General features: G+C 40.7%; 1 protein-coding gene across 1 annotated transcript; it reads right to left on the minus strand.

Moving 5' to 3' along the window:
- Nucleotides 1–586: 586 nt before the first annotated feature.
- Nucleotides 587–6,213, minus strand: ankk1 (ankyrin repeat and kinase domain containing 1). Its single transcript, XM_072463161.1, has 9 exons — nucleotides 5,907–6,213; nucleotides 4,723–5,005; nucleotides 4,092–4,243; nucleotides 3,763–3,812; nucleotides 3,396–3,551; nucleotides 2,612–2,706; nucleotides 2,369–2,393; nucleotides 1,790–2,030; nucleotides 587–1,716 (listed from the first exon to the last, which is right to left on the minus strand). Exons 1-9 carry the CDS (start codon nucleotides 6,065–6,067, stop codon nucleotides 678–680), a joined length of 2,202 nt encoding a protein of 733 aa, XP_072319262.1. The 5' UTR covers nucleotides 6,068–6,213; the 3' UTR covers nucleotides 587–677.
- Between the last annotated feature and the right edge of the window lie 10,819 nt (nucleotides 6,214–17,032).

Consider the following 17,032-nt stretch of genomic DNA (forward strand, 5'->3'; position numbering starts at 1 on the left):
TCAAGATGTTTTCAAAGGTTTAAAGTGGTTTGGAAAATGAAAGTGTGAGTACTCAGGGCTAAAGGTAAGTGTAGAAAAGTATCACGAGCAACAGTGAAAACAATTAATTTATTTAGAGTCAAGTCACACTTCAATAAATTAGTGGCAAGAAAATATAAAGCAAGCAAGGCAAATCCTGTTTTTGTGTACTTCATTTTACCAGGAAGTCTCTTTAGATACATTTATTTTTTCAAAGAGACCTTGGTTTTATAAAGCTCTTATTACAGTTACATTTTAGGACTTTTTTTTTTTTTTACTTTAGACATCAAATTCTGCTCTTGAGCTTTCCAAGTTTTTTTGATGGATTTTTGTACTGTAATATTACTAAACATGTGCTACTCTCTGGAGTCCTTCAGAATAATATACTGGTGAATTGAAAGTTGTTTTTGTCTTATTTACACAGTAACGTAGATCATTTCAGTGACACGTGGTACAATAACTGGTGACTGGTGTGCATGTCTTTGTTTTTGGGGTAGGTTTTGCAAGGCGGGATATTGTTTGTGTGCCTATTACAAAATAGACGTACAGCACAAACTGTCCCTTCAGCATTGGGACACTTGTTCAGTCAGTATAACAAAGCATCAACATTTTGGAGAGCAATAGTAATACTATTAGTTGAATTGGGAGCCACTTCGCAATTAGCATCTCTTCTCAAGTAGCTGCACTATTTCCCACTTCTCATTGCTCTGTGCCACAGTTAATGCAGAGGCCCCCGATGAGTCCGGCGCAGAAGTGTCGGCCCCCTTCAGCAGCAGAGCCTCGACTATGGACGCACAGCCCTGCTTCGCTGCCATGTGCAAAGGTGTGATCTTCCCACTGCTCAACGCATTCACATCTGCATCGTGCGAAATGAGGTGCAGGACACAGGGGGGACTCGCACTGGTGCAGGCCACGTGGAGGGGGGTCCAGCCCTCGCTGTCCTCCGCCACGTCGGGGTCGGCTCCGGCCGCCAAGAGTTTCAGCACCACCAGAGGCTCGCTTTGATGACAGGCGAGATGCAGAGGCGTCCATCCCTTCTCCCCCCGAGCGTCCACGGCTCCACCCTGGCTCTCCAGTTCAGCCACAGCCGCCTCGTGTCCCTTGAGCGCGGCCAGGTGCATGGGGGTCCAGCTCTGTAGAGTCCTGGAGTTGGGGCAAGCCTTATTTGTCAATAGCTGCCTGCATATGCCGGTGTGGCCCTTCAGAGCGGCCAGGTGAAGCGGAGTGTAGCCGCTGCTGTTGGCACTGTCAATATTAGCCCCGCACTTGACCAGGTGCCGCACCACTCTGTTGTGTCCTTCCTTCGCCGCCAGGTGCAGGGCAGTGGAGAGCGAGCCGTCAGGAGCGTCGGGGTCCGCTCCCTTGGTGATGAGCAGCTTGACGATGTTCAGATGTCCATAGGCTGTGGCCAGGTGAAGAGGAGTCCGCCCCTGCCCCTCTGGCAGCCCCGCTGACACTTTTGACAGGCGTGACAGCAGCAGACGCACCACCGCCTCGTGTCCATTCTGACAGGCCAAGTGGAGAGGCGTCCAGCCGGCCTTCTCTTTGGCACCCGCGTCCGCCCCGTTGTCCAGAAGGAGGCGCACTGTCCTGTCGTCTCCATTCTGAGCAGCAAAATGGAGACTGGTCCACCGGTCGTCGTCTGCAGCCGTAGGGGCCGCGCCGTGATCCAATAACAGAGAAACAATGTCATGAAAGCTGTAACAAGAATTGACTGTGTTACTTAAGTCTGAGATCTTTTCAGTGGAATTAGTTGTACATTTGAACAAACCTTTTTACAACAGCGATGCTAAGAGGCGTGCAGCCTTTGGAGGTCACACAGTTGACATCAGCGCCCAGGCTCAGCACACTTTTGACACTCTCCACATCGCCACTGGCCACAGTGTAGTGCAGCAGGCTCTTCTTCTCCGAAAACACTCGGTGCACATCCTCTCTCCTGACTGATTTTCTGAAAGTGCCAAAATCCTTTTTGGACAGGAGAGAAATAATGGTCTCTTTGCCATAGAGATCATCTGTGAAAACACATGTCATTAACCTCCTTTACAGCCCTTTAGTACAAATGTTGTTCTAAAGGGCTGTAAAGGAGGTTAACTTGACATATTAATGGTAGTTTCCGCAATGGGAAGTGCTCTTAATGCTTGCAAAGTGTGTTGTTTAATGACCTAATGTATTCAGACAAAATGGAGACAAGGCTCTGTAATGTTCTTTAACAGACGGTTCATGGGATTTCCTGTGCTAAAGGTAACATTGAAATGGGACAGCATTGTAAATAGCACTTTTAAATGTCATCCCTTCAGGCTTTGTACTGCATTGAGCATGATATTACATTGTGCTCTAGCCACGTGTCTACCTGAGGGGAGGTCAGGCTTCTCAATCTGAAAGGGGAAGAAACATAAAGAGAAAGTTATTAGCTGTGACATTAATCATTAAGAGGATCAAGAAACACTAACCCAAGTCAAACACCATTTGTACTAGTATTTAGTGCCTTATTGAATCGGGTGTTTTACAGTAAACAGAATGCTATTGCACAATTATAGACAGTGTTACAAAGCCTTCACTGGAAGATAAGGGAATACATTAAAGCAGAGTGAACCTGTGATGAAACAATCCATGGATTCACTCCTCCATTGTTCACAGGACCAGAGATCATCAGGACTTCACTGAGAGCCTCAGTTTTCTCTACAATATCTGAAACCAAAGCCACATGCACAGTACCATACATTATTATCCATTAACAAATGCCCATATAATCTTAAAAGCAAAAACTGTCCCCTCTGAGTAATTTTGGCATGTTTATTCAACGTTTAAAATATTTTTGCTAAACTGAGACCCCACTGTTTAATCAACACTTTTAAAGGTCTTGCTGAAATAAAAAAGAAACATCTAGATAGGGCATGACTGTTACTGCGGTGGTTTATGTGGGGAAAAACATGGCTTGCATTAGTATTCATAGCTTCTTAAATCAATAAATGCCTGTTTAAACAAAGGTGATCCAATTGCTCCAGTGTAAAGGGCTTAATCTCATTTGGATGTCCTGGTTCACTCAGGCATTACATGCAGGGCTCTTTCCTACAATACTCAGTCAAATACATCTGTGTCCATTAGTGACCCGGTCTTTTTTTCCATTTGCATTTCATGTTTTACAAATGTCCATTCAATATAAAGGCCTGGTAAATGAGACATCAGTCGATCCAGCAGAGATTATTGAAAATGCACCAGCTCTTTCAGTTCAAACTGTGAATGTATAAAAAAAAAACACCACTCTTGGGAATTAGTTTTAATTTACACCTGTACCCTCGAAGGACTAGAGTGAGAAGGGGCTGTGCAAATAAGTATATCTAAGTAAGCGTATATACATAAGATTATATGGGACTGGCCTGAGAATGGTGGTCTTTTGCGCTGGTCTTGGTCCCAGCACAGTTTCATGAGGCTGATGAGGGGCCCACACTCCCGTGGTTTGTTTTCTGGCAGAATCTCCAAACTGGGCCTCTTCCCCTGTGCCACCTGCACCAGCACCGTGGTTACACTGCTCCCTGCAAAACACCACATTCACCTCATTCAAGGCTGTTCTTTACACGTGCATATTTCACTACTGTACAGTACTTTTCAAACCCTGCAAGGCCAGGCCACTCTTTATGCTCCAAGTGAAATAAATCTATTTACTGGTTTACTGTAATAATATTGTATGCTTGGAATTTGACAATGTAAAGTATCAAATAAATAAATAAATGCATGAAAACAAACCTGCATATGGTTTTTGCTGAGTCAGTATTTCCCACATCACCACCCCAAAGCTGGAATACCAAGCAGACACAAGCACATTTAGACCAATTGCTGGCCTTAATTCATTTCACATGCCTCTTTTGAGATAAATGCCACTGGCAGTTAAGTTATTCTAACTCTCAAATGTTATATTAATACATTTAGAATGGAAAGTAAGATAACATCATCTCTTAGGATATGTGGAGGGCATTTAATTAATTTAAATGGCAGAAAGACATGTTGCAGAGTGAATTTTGAGTCTAGTGTGTAAAAGTTTTAATGGTCAATGAGGAGTGCCCTTGGAAAGTCACCTGTACACATCGAAGGCAGTTCCAGGAGGGTCCGGACTCACACTGAACGTCTCTGGAGGGATGTAACTTATGTTCCCTCTGGCTGTCAGGTTCTCCATAAAAGACGTCTTGCTCACACTCTTCTCCCAGTGGATTAAACTAAAATCTGAGATCTGTTTTGGCACGACAGCGTAGATGAGAATTTACATACATCACTATGGAGTAGAGCAAAATGTTTGGAAATTTATGCAGCGCTGGCAAGAATAGCAACTATTTGCTTAAAAAAGGAATGAGACTAGCAGGAGCAGCGCTATTATTCTACTTAACCCTTTTGGTCTCAGGGATGCAACATATTGTATGACCATGACCCTGTACTTATACGCACATGTCGAGCATGAGTACAATAAAACATATAAACAGCCATGTTTGTTTCATTTTGCCACTAGAAAAGGCTTTTTGCTCAGTGAAGGTCAAATGTTAATACAATTGCTAGGGGGTTGGATATACTGAGTTCACTGTGAGATTTAATTGTACTTTTGTAGAGGTTATATGGAAAGTTAATGTTAGTGTTCCAAGTCTGACAAACTGTTGTGAAACCCAGTCTCCTCTGCCTCTGTAATTCTACGCAGGCTCGTCCTTCTGTACCACTGACCTTGACATGGAGATGATCGTCCAGCAGAAGGTTTGACGTTTTCAGGTTGAGGTGGAGTAATGGCGGTTTGATATTGTGCAGGAAATTCATGCCCATGGACGTCTCGTGAATCATCTGGAACTTCTTTGGCCACGTCAGAGTGTGGCTGGCCAGTAGATTGTTGAGGGAGCCATTACTCATGTGCTCCATCACCACGCCATTCGCCTCGCTGCACACCCCACACACCGACACCAGGTATTTGAATTTCACGTTTGCAATGGCCGACACGTCATTGATTATTTGTCTGTCAAGGAAAAATATTGGATGATAATTAGTATGAGAAAAGTATTCATTCAGTCATGTTCAACAAAAGGTCAGATGTCAGGTTTGACTGGATAGCATTTTGACATAATTATACCCATAATAACTCTGAGATGATCAGGCCCCTGCTCATGGTGTACCCCGCCTAAGACCCAAAGTCAATGGGATGGGGTTAAGACGAGACACTACAGGCAAACTACTGGTCAGTTTGCTTATTCATCATGTACTGTCTAATCTGCACCTGAAGTTCTCCCACAGTAAAGATATTTTATTATTTCATTTCATACAGTAAACTTCAAATGTATTTTTTCTCCCACAGTGACTAAAAAAATCAGCCCTTAAAGTAGCAGTTGTAGTTGATGTCTAATTCAATGATTCTGATTCTGATTTTTTTACTTCTAATTCCAAACAATTAAGCAAAATCATTGTTTTACACCAATTATTAGCAAGGTCTAGTTTACTTGAAATAACATCCCACTTTATGTTTTTTCATCCCATAACTTCCCACTTTATGTTTTTTCATCCCATAACATCCCACTTTATGTTTTCTGTATCCAATAAGTCAACAAAATGAAGAAAGAAAATCTGCTCTATCAATTTTTGTGAATTTGTGATCTAAATTTCAGATTTAATTATTTTTATTCACTTGCGGTGTCTTGCCCTAATTTACACATTTTTTAACTTGAAACATGACAAAAAACATAAATAAAACAAAACACACATTTATAAAATAACAAATTATGCATAATGAAGACAAACTGTATCTTCTTCTTACTTCGATAAATAAATACCTATGTGTAATAACTGTAAAATAACATAATAATGGGATGTCATTTACAACTGGGGCGTTTTCATTCATAACAATTCTCTTACTACAGCCTCACCTCCAAGACTCTGTGTCGAAGGTCTTCACGGCGCACTTCTCCCCCCGCATTTTCAGCTTGGCTTGGTAAACCTGGCCAAATCTGCATTCTGAGACCTTAATCCAGTCGGTCTCAAAGTCGCCTTTCTCAAAATGTCTGAGGGACGGGTTCAAGGGCTCCATGAGTCCAGCGCACTGCACCCACTATTTAACAAGCCGATACGTCTCCACGCTCAGCCACTAAGCCTACACATGCCGAGGAGCTTTCCCCTTCTGCCCGGCATTTATCTAAAGCTGCAGCCCGTCCTCTACTACAGTATTAGTAAATCTAATAGTGGGAGTGAGTCCTTTCGAGACATGTGTACGAAGGAAAGGAGACTTGTTAAAGCTGATCATTAAGAGGCGGAACTTAACAAACAAGTTTACTTAACAATGTCGCCGAGCAGGTTTGTGTTCACTGAGAGGGCTGACTCAACTTCTCATCCTGCTTATCTTTCTCTCTCATTAACGGCTTTTCAAAGGAAAAATGATTAGAAAAAAAAAAGAAAAAAACATTCAGCAGATTGTGTGGAGATGTTGTCTTGTAGTAGTTGATGTGCTGTATGCTGATTGTAAGTTGTTGATTGCAGTTTGTGTGTGCGGTGAATGAACAGCCTAATCAGCCATTCAGGCCTATTGCACTGCATTAACCCCATAAACACCAGCATAACGCTTCAGCAGACAGTCATAGAGGCAAATATGTGTGTGCGTTTGTGTGTGTGTGTGTGTGTGTGAGTGTGAGTGTGAGTATGAGAGTGCCACAGATTCTTTGAATAGTTTGGGTTTACTGGCAGTGCAGTTCTGACACATACCGGTACTGTAGAGCTGGAATTAATTTTGCCGACTTCCCTTTCAGTTTTCCTATCGGCATTGAAGTAATTAACAAGCATTTAATATTGTAATGCATTAATATACCTTTCATTGTCATTGCATACTGGACACACACACACACTGCACATTCTTGCCCTGCCTGCTTGTGTCTGTCTCTGCTCCCCCTACCAGCTTCTCTGTCTGGGTCAAGGGTCACATCTCACGACCATATTAGGATGTCCTGGAAGGTACAGCCTGGTACAGCTGGTGCCAGAGAAGATCCACCTTCTTATGAATATTCTTTGTCCTGTGTGTGAGAGGCCCCTAGATGAGGAGCAGACGTCTGATGGGAACTTGTGAGGACAGGATATGCGTTTTTAATCTGTTCGTTTTGTAATCGTAGGGAATACATTATTTTATTTTAAAGACCGAATCTTGTCTTGTTTTTCTCAGCATATTAGAACCTAACAGCATTGAATGGTGGGGCAAATGCAGAGGACAAAATCCCCTAATATCTTTCTAACATTAACCTTAACATTGCACTTAATATTTTGAAATAAATGTGACCTAATTTGAGTAAAACAGTCACGATGCTCCATTCCATAGTTTGATTTCCACTTGAAACAGGATCACAGGAGCGTATAAACAAAAAGAGTAAATTGTAGTGACTCTAAATTGTTGACAGCATGATAACTGTGACTAACAATCATAAATTATCACAATTTCAGTTAAGGGTCTGGCCCCTCTTCAGCTGTGCATGATATATCGGTAAACGTTCTACGCCGGAGTAATCAGCCATCCCACACTAAATATTGTGCCTCTTTTATATCGCCTCTCTGCCATCACTAATGTTTTTATTGACCTTTTCACATTATTTATTGCTTTGCTCATTGTGCATGCACTTTGAATTCAGTTTATGCCGTGCCAACCACCTTTCATTGGGTTTAGAAGTCGTTCCTGTTAGACACCTCAAAGCCCCTTTTTCAGCATCCAGAGACTATTTCTTCTTTCGCTTTCAGTTAAAGTCTTTTTATCGTGAAGGGGAGGGCGGACGATGTGGACGTCCTGAGCTTTGCAGGGAGGATTAGGGTAATAGGGATCTCATTACCAGGATGAGGAAACAACAATGTACAATATCCTCAGCCACCTTCATTTTTCAGTCCCACCTGCTGCTTGTTTTATGGCCCTGTCGGTAATATTTACCGCCACTCAACCCCTTTATGGCTTATAAATTTATCTGGGGGATGCGCGGACTATTTTGTTGCAATGTTAGCTGGAGGAGATGAACTTGAACGTTTATAGAGAGCCCGTCACATAAATATTCGCCGTCAGAATGACTTCCTCCTATGGGTTTCTTCGTTCTTGGCACAAAGCACATTTAGATTCCATATGGCTCCTGCTGAGGGCCTGATGCAAATCTCCCACATAACCTTACAACACTGTGAACAACTCTCAGCGGGCTCTTCTTTTTCTTCTTCAATCTTGTTCAAACTGTAAATCTGGTTCATTAGGAATTTGGCTTTTAATCTCTTAATCTCTTGCGGGAGCTACAACTGGTCAGGATACCGGTGCAATCTCTTCACTTCTTGCTGTGCAAAGGTCAAACATGTTTTTCAGGATAGGAGCCAACGTTTTTCATTAATGGCGCTCTCTAGGATTTGAAGGTTATGAGACATTTTCATTTAACATGTCTCGCAAAGGGAAGACTAATCTATGTGCAGGAGTGATATGCAATGTACTCCCATATGCAACAATAGCTCTAAAATCAAACTGTGGGGCACCATTATTTTTTCGGTTGCTTCACGTTCAGTATTTCCTTCCTTGGATGGTCTTTAATTAGGGATTTGAGATGTATTGTTTCTGACTGATTTGAAATGTTTTAATTGCGTATTGGTAAAAGGTTTTTTCTAACGGAAATGGAAGAACGGTGAAGCATGGGTGGCACGAGCGGGTTTGTGATATAATGATAAAATAACCAACAATGTCAACGGGATTTGACCCGGGAAAGTAAACTAAAGGACACACAGCTTTGTTCTTGATTACACAGAGGCAGATTCCAGTTCCCTGACAAAATGTAATTCATTTAACGGATAACAAGATAAGATAAGACAAGATATTCCTTTATTGTCCACACATGGGGAAATTTCATTGCAGCAACACAGGTAGATACAGAGGAAAAGGACAGATAACTTGTAGGAACACTCTTAATAGAAGAACTCTTATAAACAAAAACTCCTATAGAGAAAAACTCTAATTTGAATAAATAGTTTCACATTTCAGACAAGCTGGTGGAGATAATCACAGTTCGTATTCCGCTGATGTCAGTTTATGCACAAATACAAGTCTTTTAATAGTTCCGCGGACCGAGACCCAAACAGGGCACCGATGGGCCCATCATCGATTTGAGTTAATTTACTTCATTACAACCTTCAGCAATAATTACGTTACAGCTACAGCATATGTCAACTTACAACTGACATTATCATTAAAACAACATTAAAGATTAAAATGATCGTATTTGCCTGAATAAATGAACAGGATAGCAACCGGCACAGGCTTGTAAACAGACGTTGTGTTGACGTGGCCCTGGAAGTGAGAGACAAGATCAAAATAAAACGTGAAGGTCACTACAATAGACACAGTGCATCGCAAAGACTAACTTCTTGGTGAGTGTACGACCCTTTGCGAACTTTACACGTTCCCTTTCACCCTCTTCCTCAGACTGTGAGGACACGAACAGATAACAAATGAATTTAACATAGGGTGACAGCAACAGTTTCATGCCCCACTACTCCCACTATTATTTAAGACGAACTGTGGGATTGATGTTCTAATGAAAGCTGGTGGGCCCTCGTGACCGGATTCCTGAGAAGCTACCTGAAGGAGAGCAGTCTGTCTTCATCGAGAAAAGCTGCACTCACACACACACACACACAGACGCACACGCGTACACACACACACACACACACACACACACAGTCGCCCTCAATTGCATTAGCAGGCTCCACCACACTGGGTTAGCCGGACTTGCAGCCAACATCTTCCTCAGTCGTACAGATTTGGTCCTTCTGAGCAATATTCTCATTCAGTCCAAATCACGGTGGTTGACACATGGACGAATGTGCACTATAATTGGTTACCGTGTATTTCTCGAGAGCGCTGAATGTTTTTAATCAAATCCTTATCTTATGCAGGAATTTCAACCACTTGCTGAATTACAAACACGGGAGGTACAAGGATGGGAGAGCGGGAGCAGCTGACACGTGCTGCAATGGGCTGCGTGAAAATGATATGGGCGAGAAAATGGATGAAAGCCATTGAGGTTTGAAAATGCTATAAATAATACATTGTTTTTCTATAATTGTGAATGATTCAAATGAAATTCAAAGCACATGATGCGAGTCAAAAGATCACAACATGGTATTACTGCAGAAAGTCATCAATAATGTATGGGAGAAAACACTAATGATTTGAAAATGAGCACTCTGTATATATATTAGGTATGTGCTGGACATTGTGCTAGCATTATGCACAATAATGTCGGCTGGATATCAGTATGCAAAAAAGCTTCTATTTCCACGCTAATTGACAATTGGAAAAATGTGTACTGAGCTGTAATAGTAGTAGTTATAAGTATTCTACAAAGATAACCGGACACAAGGACTATAAACCACTGCAGACGGCACAGTGTATGAGAGGGCTGTGGCATCAAGATAGACCCTCAACATTGTTTATCCTCAGAGTACATCATGTATCATGTATATATATAAATATGGTCAAATATGTTTTCAAAATAAAAAGTCAAAAATAGAACAAGAACAGGACAAGAGAGAGAGCAGAAAACAAAAATCAAAGTAAGCAGACATCCAACAGGTGAGAAAAGAAAAAAAATAAACCCAACCAAACGTCCATATTTAGTCCATAGTCCTTCAAATTTGTCCATTTTCAGTTCAATGTCGAATGTGAGTTTTTCCATTTTTTGAAGGTCCAAGGTCTGTCCAGTTTGTGTCATCCATTTTTGATTTGATGGGTCCAGTATGTTCCAGAGGTAACTGTTATATATATGTTACCTCGAGATTAGAAAGGAGGCTGTGCATGAAGTAGTAAATATATATATATATATATATATATATATATATATATATATATATATATATATATATATATATATATATATATATATATATATATATATACTACTTCATGCACAGCCTCCTTTCAAATCTCAACATTCACACAACATTGAATATATTCTGCGTTCAATCTCACTGCAGTACAAAGTATATTGATTTGTTGCTACAGAAACAAAATATGTTGCTCCTTTTCCTTTTGTCCCTTTGTTTATTTCTGCGATAATAGCCTGCTCATGGTTAAGTGTGAATTTGACTGCAACAGCTGTGTCACCTCCGAGACGAGGTGAGAATTGGACTGCGCCTTGGCCTGCGAATCTCTCACTTTATAGTTAATATGACTGACTGCTCTACTGTCTGTTGACTAATGTAATTGTCTGCAGCTATTTTGGTGGGGGGGCTGTGATCAGTGTAATTGGCAGTGGGCCCTCCTTGCTCACGGTAGGATCAAGTCATCTCTATCTGGCTAGAGGCAGAGGCGCGAGGCAGGGCCGCTATCCAAATGAGGACGAGGCTGAATAGAGACAGAGGGCCAGCAGCAGGACAGAGACACACACCCGATCCAGCTCTGCATGGTCCGGACATAACCTGCAGGAAGTCATATGTGTGTCATATGTCATAAATGTGAATCCACCTTTTCCTGCTCAAATGCACAGTTATGCACAAGGCAATAGACAAATTCAAGATTTTTTCAATTGCCTTTTCTATGTCTGAAGAACACTATTGCATTTTCAAAACAGTTTTAGTTTAAGTCGGCATGTTACATTATGAAAACATTCCGGGTCAGGTTTGGTTTGGATCTAGCCTTTACTTTCCTTCATTTTGGTTTAGTGTGTATTTTTTGACAGACAGATATGAGTACATTTTGTCAACAGAAATATATGTCATTTCAGTTATTGTCGTTTTAGTCCTAGTTTTTATTTCATTTTTGGTCACTTGAAATAAATCACTGATGAAAAGTAAAACACACCCTAATAAAGCTGCCAGTAGCTGAACTTTTAAAGTTATGTTCATTTAATTAAAAAAAAAAAAAAAAAAAAAGTGTGGCTATAAAGTCCACCATCTGTTGCTCCTGAAGGCCAAACACTGTTCCTGTTAGACTGAGAAAGCAGAAGGACTACGGTAGGTTGCCCATTGTATATCCTATACATGCATTTGCACATCCGGGAACTTGTGCAGTGGCAACCGAGTCCGCCATTTTGAAAGGGGCACAACAGCACGTCTACTATATACGAAATCCACGAATTATGAGGCCAAAATGCCAAAAACCTGCTTAATCTGTTAGGACATTGCTCTGTTGACTGACCGAGAAGTGATAGCTTTGTCGTGTGCCTTAGTTTGCCGTTATCCTCTAAAGAATCAATGTATTCGTAGCTCATTACGCCGTAGAAAAGGATGCAGTCATGTTGGTTTTTACATATTGCGTGCCCCTTTTAAAATGGCCGCTATGGGGAAATCCCGGCTGTATGACGTCACCGCGAACCCATGTATTTGTTTAAGTTAGTTTGTTTGATTTTCATCGCTCCCTTTTTCCTATTTCTACTATTTTTGCTGTGTAAGTTGGAGACGGACGTGGAGCTGTGCACAAGCCTGAAGCCAATGACAGTCCATTTGCCTTTGTTTTGAGCGGCCCAAACCGCCCCACACAGTGTCTCAACGTCTCAATTTCACATAATATCTATTGCACTGCATGTGTGATGACCAGAATAATGACTTTGTTTTCACACAAAGCAGTATGAGGTAGTGTCACGATGAACAAAAGTGAGTCACAACAACAGAACAATTTACTGTAGTCTCTAAGTCAGTGTGTTTTGTCCTCAGAGGAAAAAAAAGTAACACTACAAACAAGCAACCCAAAAAGCAATTCCATGTACATATTACCCCCACGCTACAGATAAACGACATGGCTGTGTCTTTTTCTTCCCGCAGCCTCTCTTGTGCACTCACCTTTATCTCAGATTGATCGCTTATGTTTTAAGGCACAGTTAATAATTACCTGTTTCCTGAGGGAGAAGTCGAATTCTTCTCTTGTTTTGTCATGGGACCGGAGGAGATGTGATTTCTGAGATTAGTGACAACAACATCTGGACCCTCCAGGGTACAGGAATGCCTCTGCTTTAGGCACCGCTATAAAAAAGATCATATATGGCATGACTATGAAAAATGACTGCACAGCTTTTATTAATTAACCTTTTTCAGGAAGGGTATAGCGAGTTTGTTTCCAATGAAAGGAAGAGTACCTACAGGTTTGTGCCACTGGGATAAATATATCTAAACCCATTTTCTTTGTGCTATTTTTCAATTGGACTACAGGCACTGGCAGAAACATACTATTAGCATCAAAGAAGGATTTGGCTCCTAAAGCAACACTTTTTTAATCTGAAACGTGACAAGAGTATACTGTTGCCATGCCAGTATTTACAGCACCGGTATATAGTACTGAACATTTCAAACTATTTATCAATCCTTTATTCATCCTTTATCAACATGGGAAATAACATGGTCTTTGTGGGGTAAGAACATACTCCTCACTACAACAACACATGATTTTCTGGTTGTACTTGTACCTCTACTCTGCCCAAGGTCATTTGCATACAGCGTGATGCAGTGCTGCTGTATACATTCCCAACAGCGAGGGGTGGAAGAGTGAGGTCAAATTCACATACATTTACACACACTACAGCTAAAACTGCCACTTGTTTTAGCTGTAGTGTCAAGAGTAAAACATAATTTAAATACATAAGAGGGCTGTTGTGATGTTGTGTAAGCACATCACAACAGCCCTCTTATGTATTTAAATGATTTTTTTACTCTTTGCAGGAGAAAAAACCTCAACATGTAACAAGAAAAGAGTGCAAGAGTGCCATGAAGCACCAGGCGTCACCATAAGTCCCTCCACTTAATCCTCGGTTTCACCTCCACCCTTTAACATGCACTTGTCAAACGACTCTGCTTTTCTCATTAAAAATCTCAAGCCTCATTCCCAAATCAGCAGGACACAGCCTTTAAACCCCGGACGTCCTTTCGGTTTCCTGCTGGTGTTTTTTCTGCAACTTTGCGTGTGACTTTTACGGCGTGACATATGTCTTGTTTGCACTTGTCCTTTTAGTCGAAGCACGTCTCTTTGCACTTAACAAGCAATTCCGATCCTGCTTGTATGGGGTTTTGATAGTACTTAACCCACTTGTGTCCATTTCATTTGCATCAAGTGTTATTTGTGTATTTGTTCTTCTTTTGCGTCGCCTTAACCTCTGCCCATCTTCATAGCCCAGTCATTTTTGGCTCGCCGACTGGTTTGACAGTTTTCACAGTCACACTCCATGTCACTAAATTTAGACTTCTCTTCGACTGCGGCGCGTTTATCACACGCTGTGCTGCTTGCTGTAGTCTTCTTACCCTTTCAGATTGCAATGTAGGCACGCTGTGGAGTAATTAATCTTTTCAAAAAGACTGATGGAAAAGCGGGCTGCTGTTGACAGGGCTTTGGGCAATGGTGACCTCCCCAGTGGCACTGAAGAAGACTGGGGTGTTAAATAGGGATGTCACAATATCAGATTTTAATTTAAGGATTATTATGAGAAGAAACATCACAATTTTATGAGTATTCATGAATATTAGCACCATGCAAAGGTGACTCACCATAATTTACAAGAAAGCAAACTTTCTGAATGTACTAATGTATTATACTCTCACATAAACAGCCAGAAAAAGGTACTACTCATATTTTGTATTACTTTGACATATGCCAGATCTCGTCAGCTCTCTGAAACTTAGCAGGACAAAACCTCGTCAGTACTCGGAGGGGAGTACACCATGTTCCACAGTCAGATTCAGAATCAGAATCAGAATGGATTTATTGCCATTGTCAACGAACAAAAGTCACTTGTCTTCATGATTCGGTGCAACTTATAACAATGAACAATGAATAAGTCAAAAGAAGAACAATTTAAATCTACTATGGGATAAGAATAACAATAAGCTATCAGATAAAAAATAAGAATTATAAATAAATATATATATATATATATATATATATATATATATATATATATATATATATATATATATATATATATATATATATATATGTACACAGTGTGGTGCTTGAGGAAATGTCGTCATGACACTTCACCCACATTGTCTCGTAAAGTGCTTCGAGTGCCTTGAATGTGGAAAAGCTTTATACTAATACACTAATAATAGATTTCTCAGAAATGACTAATTGTTGCTGCCTGAGGTTATTATTTTGTTCTTACCATTATATTGTGACCTGCGTAATTAAAATGGTCTTTCTTGAAATAATAGTCCTGAGCACAGTAAGTACAGTATTATGATACCATACATTAATACTTCTAATAATCTACTGTTAATCAAACTTGATCTTTTAATATATTTCTCCAAATTGGAAATGTCTGGCCATTCAACTAATATTTTAAGATTTAGGAATTAGACTTAGCAGTGCCATTTTATAAATGACCACCTGCATTTGACCCATTCTTGAGTCTGATGTAATGGCATGAGGTCAGCCTTAAGATTAGTTATACCAGTTTACAGATAATGAGGAAGTACAGGGTAACAGACTAATATGATAAATACGATAAATATGATACACAACATAGATATATGCATGTAAATATCTTGGGCAAAGTTCACAAAAATGCTAACTTATTAGGAGCCAACTACAGTGAAGCATCAGAGCATCATTTATTGCCTATTGTGTGTGTTAAGTAGATGGGGAAAAGCAGAGCGCCCGGAGGATTCCCACCCAAGGGACAAGAACAAGCAAACCCAGTACCTTGGCAACAGCGCTACTCACTCTGTATCTCACTCTGTAGCTCAGTATTTCACTGTGAAAATTAATGGAAGTACAACATTACCTCCAAATTTCAAAGTACCTCTTGAACAACAACGACAACAAAAAGTTTGAGTGCATTCAAGTTTTTCTCTGGTACAGCAAAAAGTATTTAGTTGCAATCCAGGTGCCATGGCAACACAAACTTCTATTCAAATTGAAACTCCTCTTAAACAAACTTGATTGGTAACTAAAGCGTATGCAGATAAAATGCTGGTAATGATGTTGTTTATTCAGCATTCCCAGCCAATAACAGCCTTTATGGACAGAACACGTTTAGAACAAGAAAGAAAAGGCCCAGGCTGTGGCCACAAGTACCTCATTCAGAAACATAGTGCAAGTCAAATCATCATATGTGACACGTTTTGAAGGCGGCTCCTTAACGCTGCTTCCTCTTGAGGTGTGCATAAGAACATTGAATTTCTATCCATCTGCGTGATGCTGGCTTATGGAGATAACACTGTCAACTTACAGCAGCGTTGTGTTTACTAAGTCAATAGATTCCGCTCTTTGTAGGGTAAAATTCTACTTGCTACTGGCTGAGTTGAAATAAATATTGAACAAAAGGTGTCCCTTGTAAACCTGTTTGTGAGCATGTCTGTTTGGCAAGGTTGTTTTAAGGTTGAGCTACACATTATGCTACACGATCTAACAGAGAAGATAGCAGAGTGCTCGCAGTGTCAGGGAATGGAAATTTCTGGACCAAAAAAAAGTCAAAGCATTAAAAAGCTGTCAAAAAGGCCCCCTGGATAACTAAACAGAAATCAAATACACTTATAACACCACCAAGTCAATAACATTTACATCTGTTGTGATGTCAGGTATGATAAAGTCACCTTTACGTCGGATTGTACAATTTTATGTTTGTTGCACCTACATTTGGACCACTTCTCTTTGAAATGTGCACTGACACTACCAATCTCAGTGTTTCCAACTATATTAGAACCTGTTGCTCTGGACTTATCATCACCTTTCAGCTTGAACCCTTTCATTGACGCACATTGCTTCCAATATGAAATCTTTCCACGTCTACTATAGTTGCTACATCGTATTTCGCCGGGTGCTTTGACAGGGCCACTTTACCCTTATGAATGTTTCAGTGTGATTCTGTGATTGAAGATGGCTGGAGGGGCTAAAGGCACTGAATGGCAGCCATACTTCCACCAGTCCGCCCTAATACAGCTGTGGTCAATCACCATAGGAATAAACTAAGTGTCCAGGTATTGTTGAAAATAGACCATCAGTGCATGTTCTATTTCAACATCCTGCCAGGAGAAGACGCAGCGGGTGCAGTCGCTGAAACTGGCCTCGACATTT

This window comes from Eucyclogobius newberryi, unplaced genomic scaffold (genome assembly GCF_026437365.1).
Source record: "Eucyclogobius newberryi isolate DKJ021-1_F unplaced genomic scaffold, fEucNew1.0.hap1 SCAF_10, whole genome shotgun sequence".
NCBI lineage: Eukaryota > Metazoa > Chordata > Actinopteri > Gobiiformes > Gobiidae > Eucyclogobius > Eucyclogobius newberryi.

Excerpts from the sequence above, each read along its gene's own strand:
- ankk1 (XM_072463161.1), bottom strand. The coding sequence starts at position 6,067 with ATGGAGCCCTTGAACCCGTCCCTCAGACATTTTGAGAAAGGCGACTTT. Across the intron at positions 2,394-2,611 it reads CATGGATTGTTTCATCACAG|ATTGAGAAGCCTGACCTCCC; the intron begins GTTCACTCTGCT and ends TTCCCCTTTCAG. Across the intron at positions 2,031-2,368 it reads GAAGCCTGACCTCCCCTCAG|ATGATCTCTATGGCAAAGAG; the intron begins GTAGACACGTGG and ends GTGTTTTCACAG.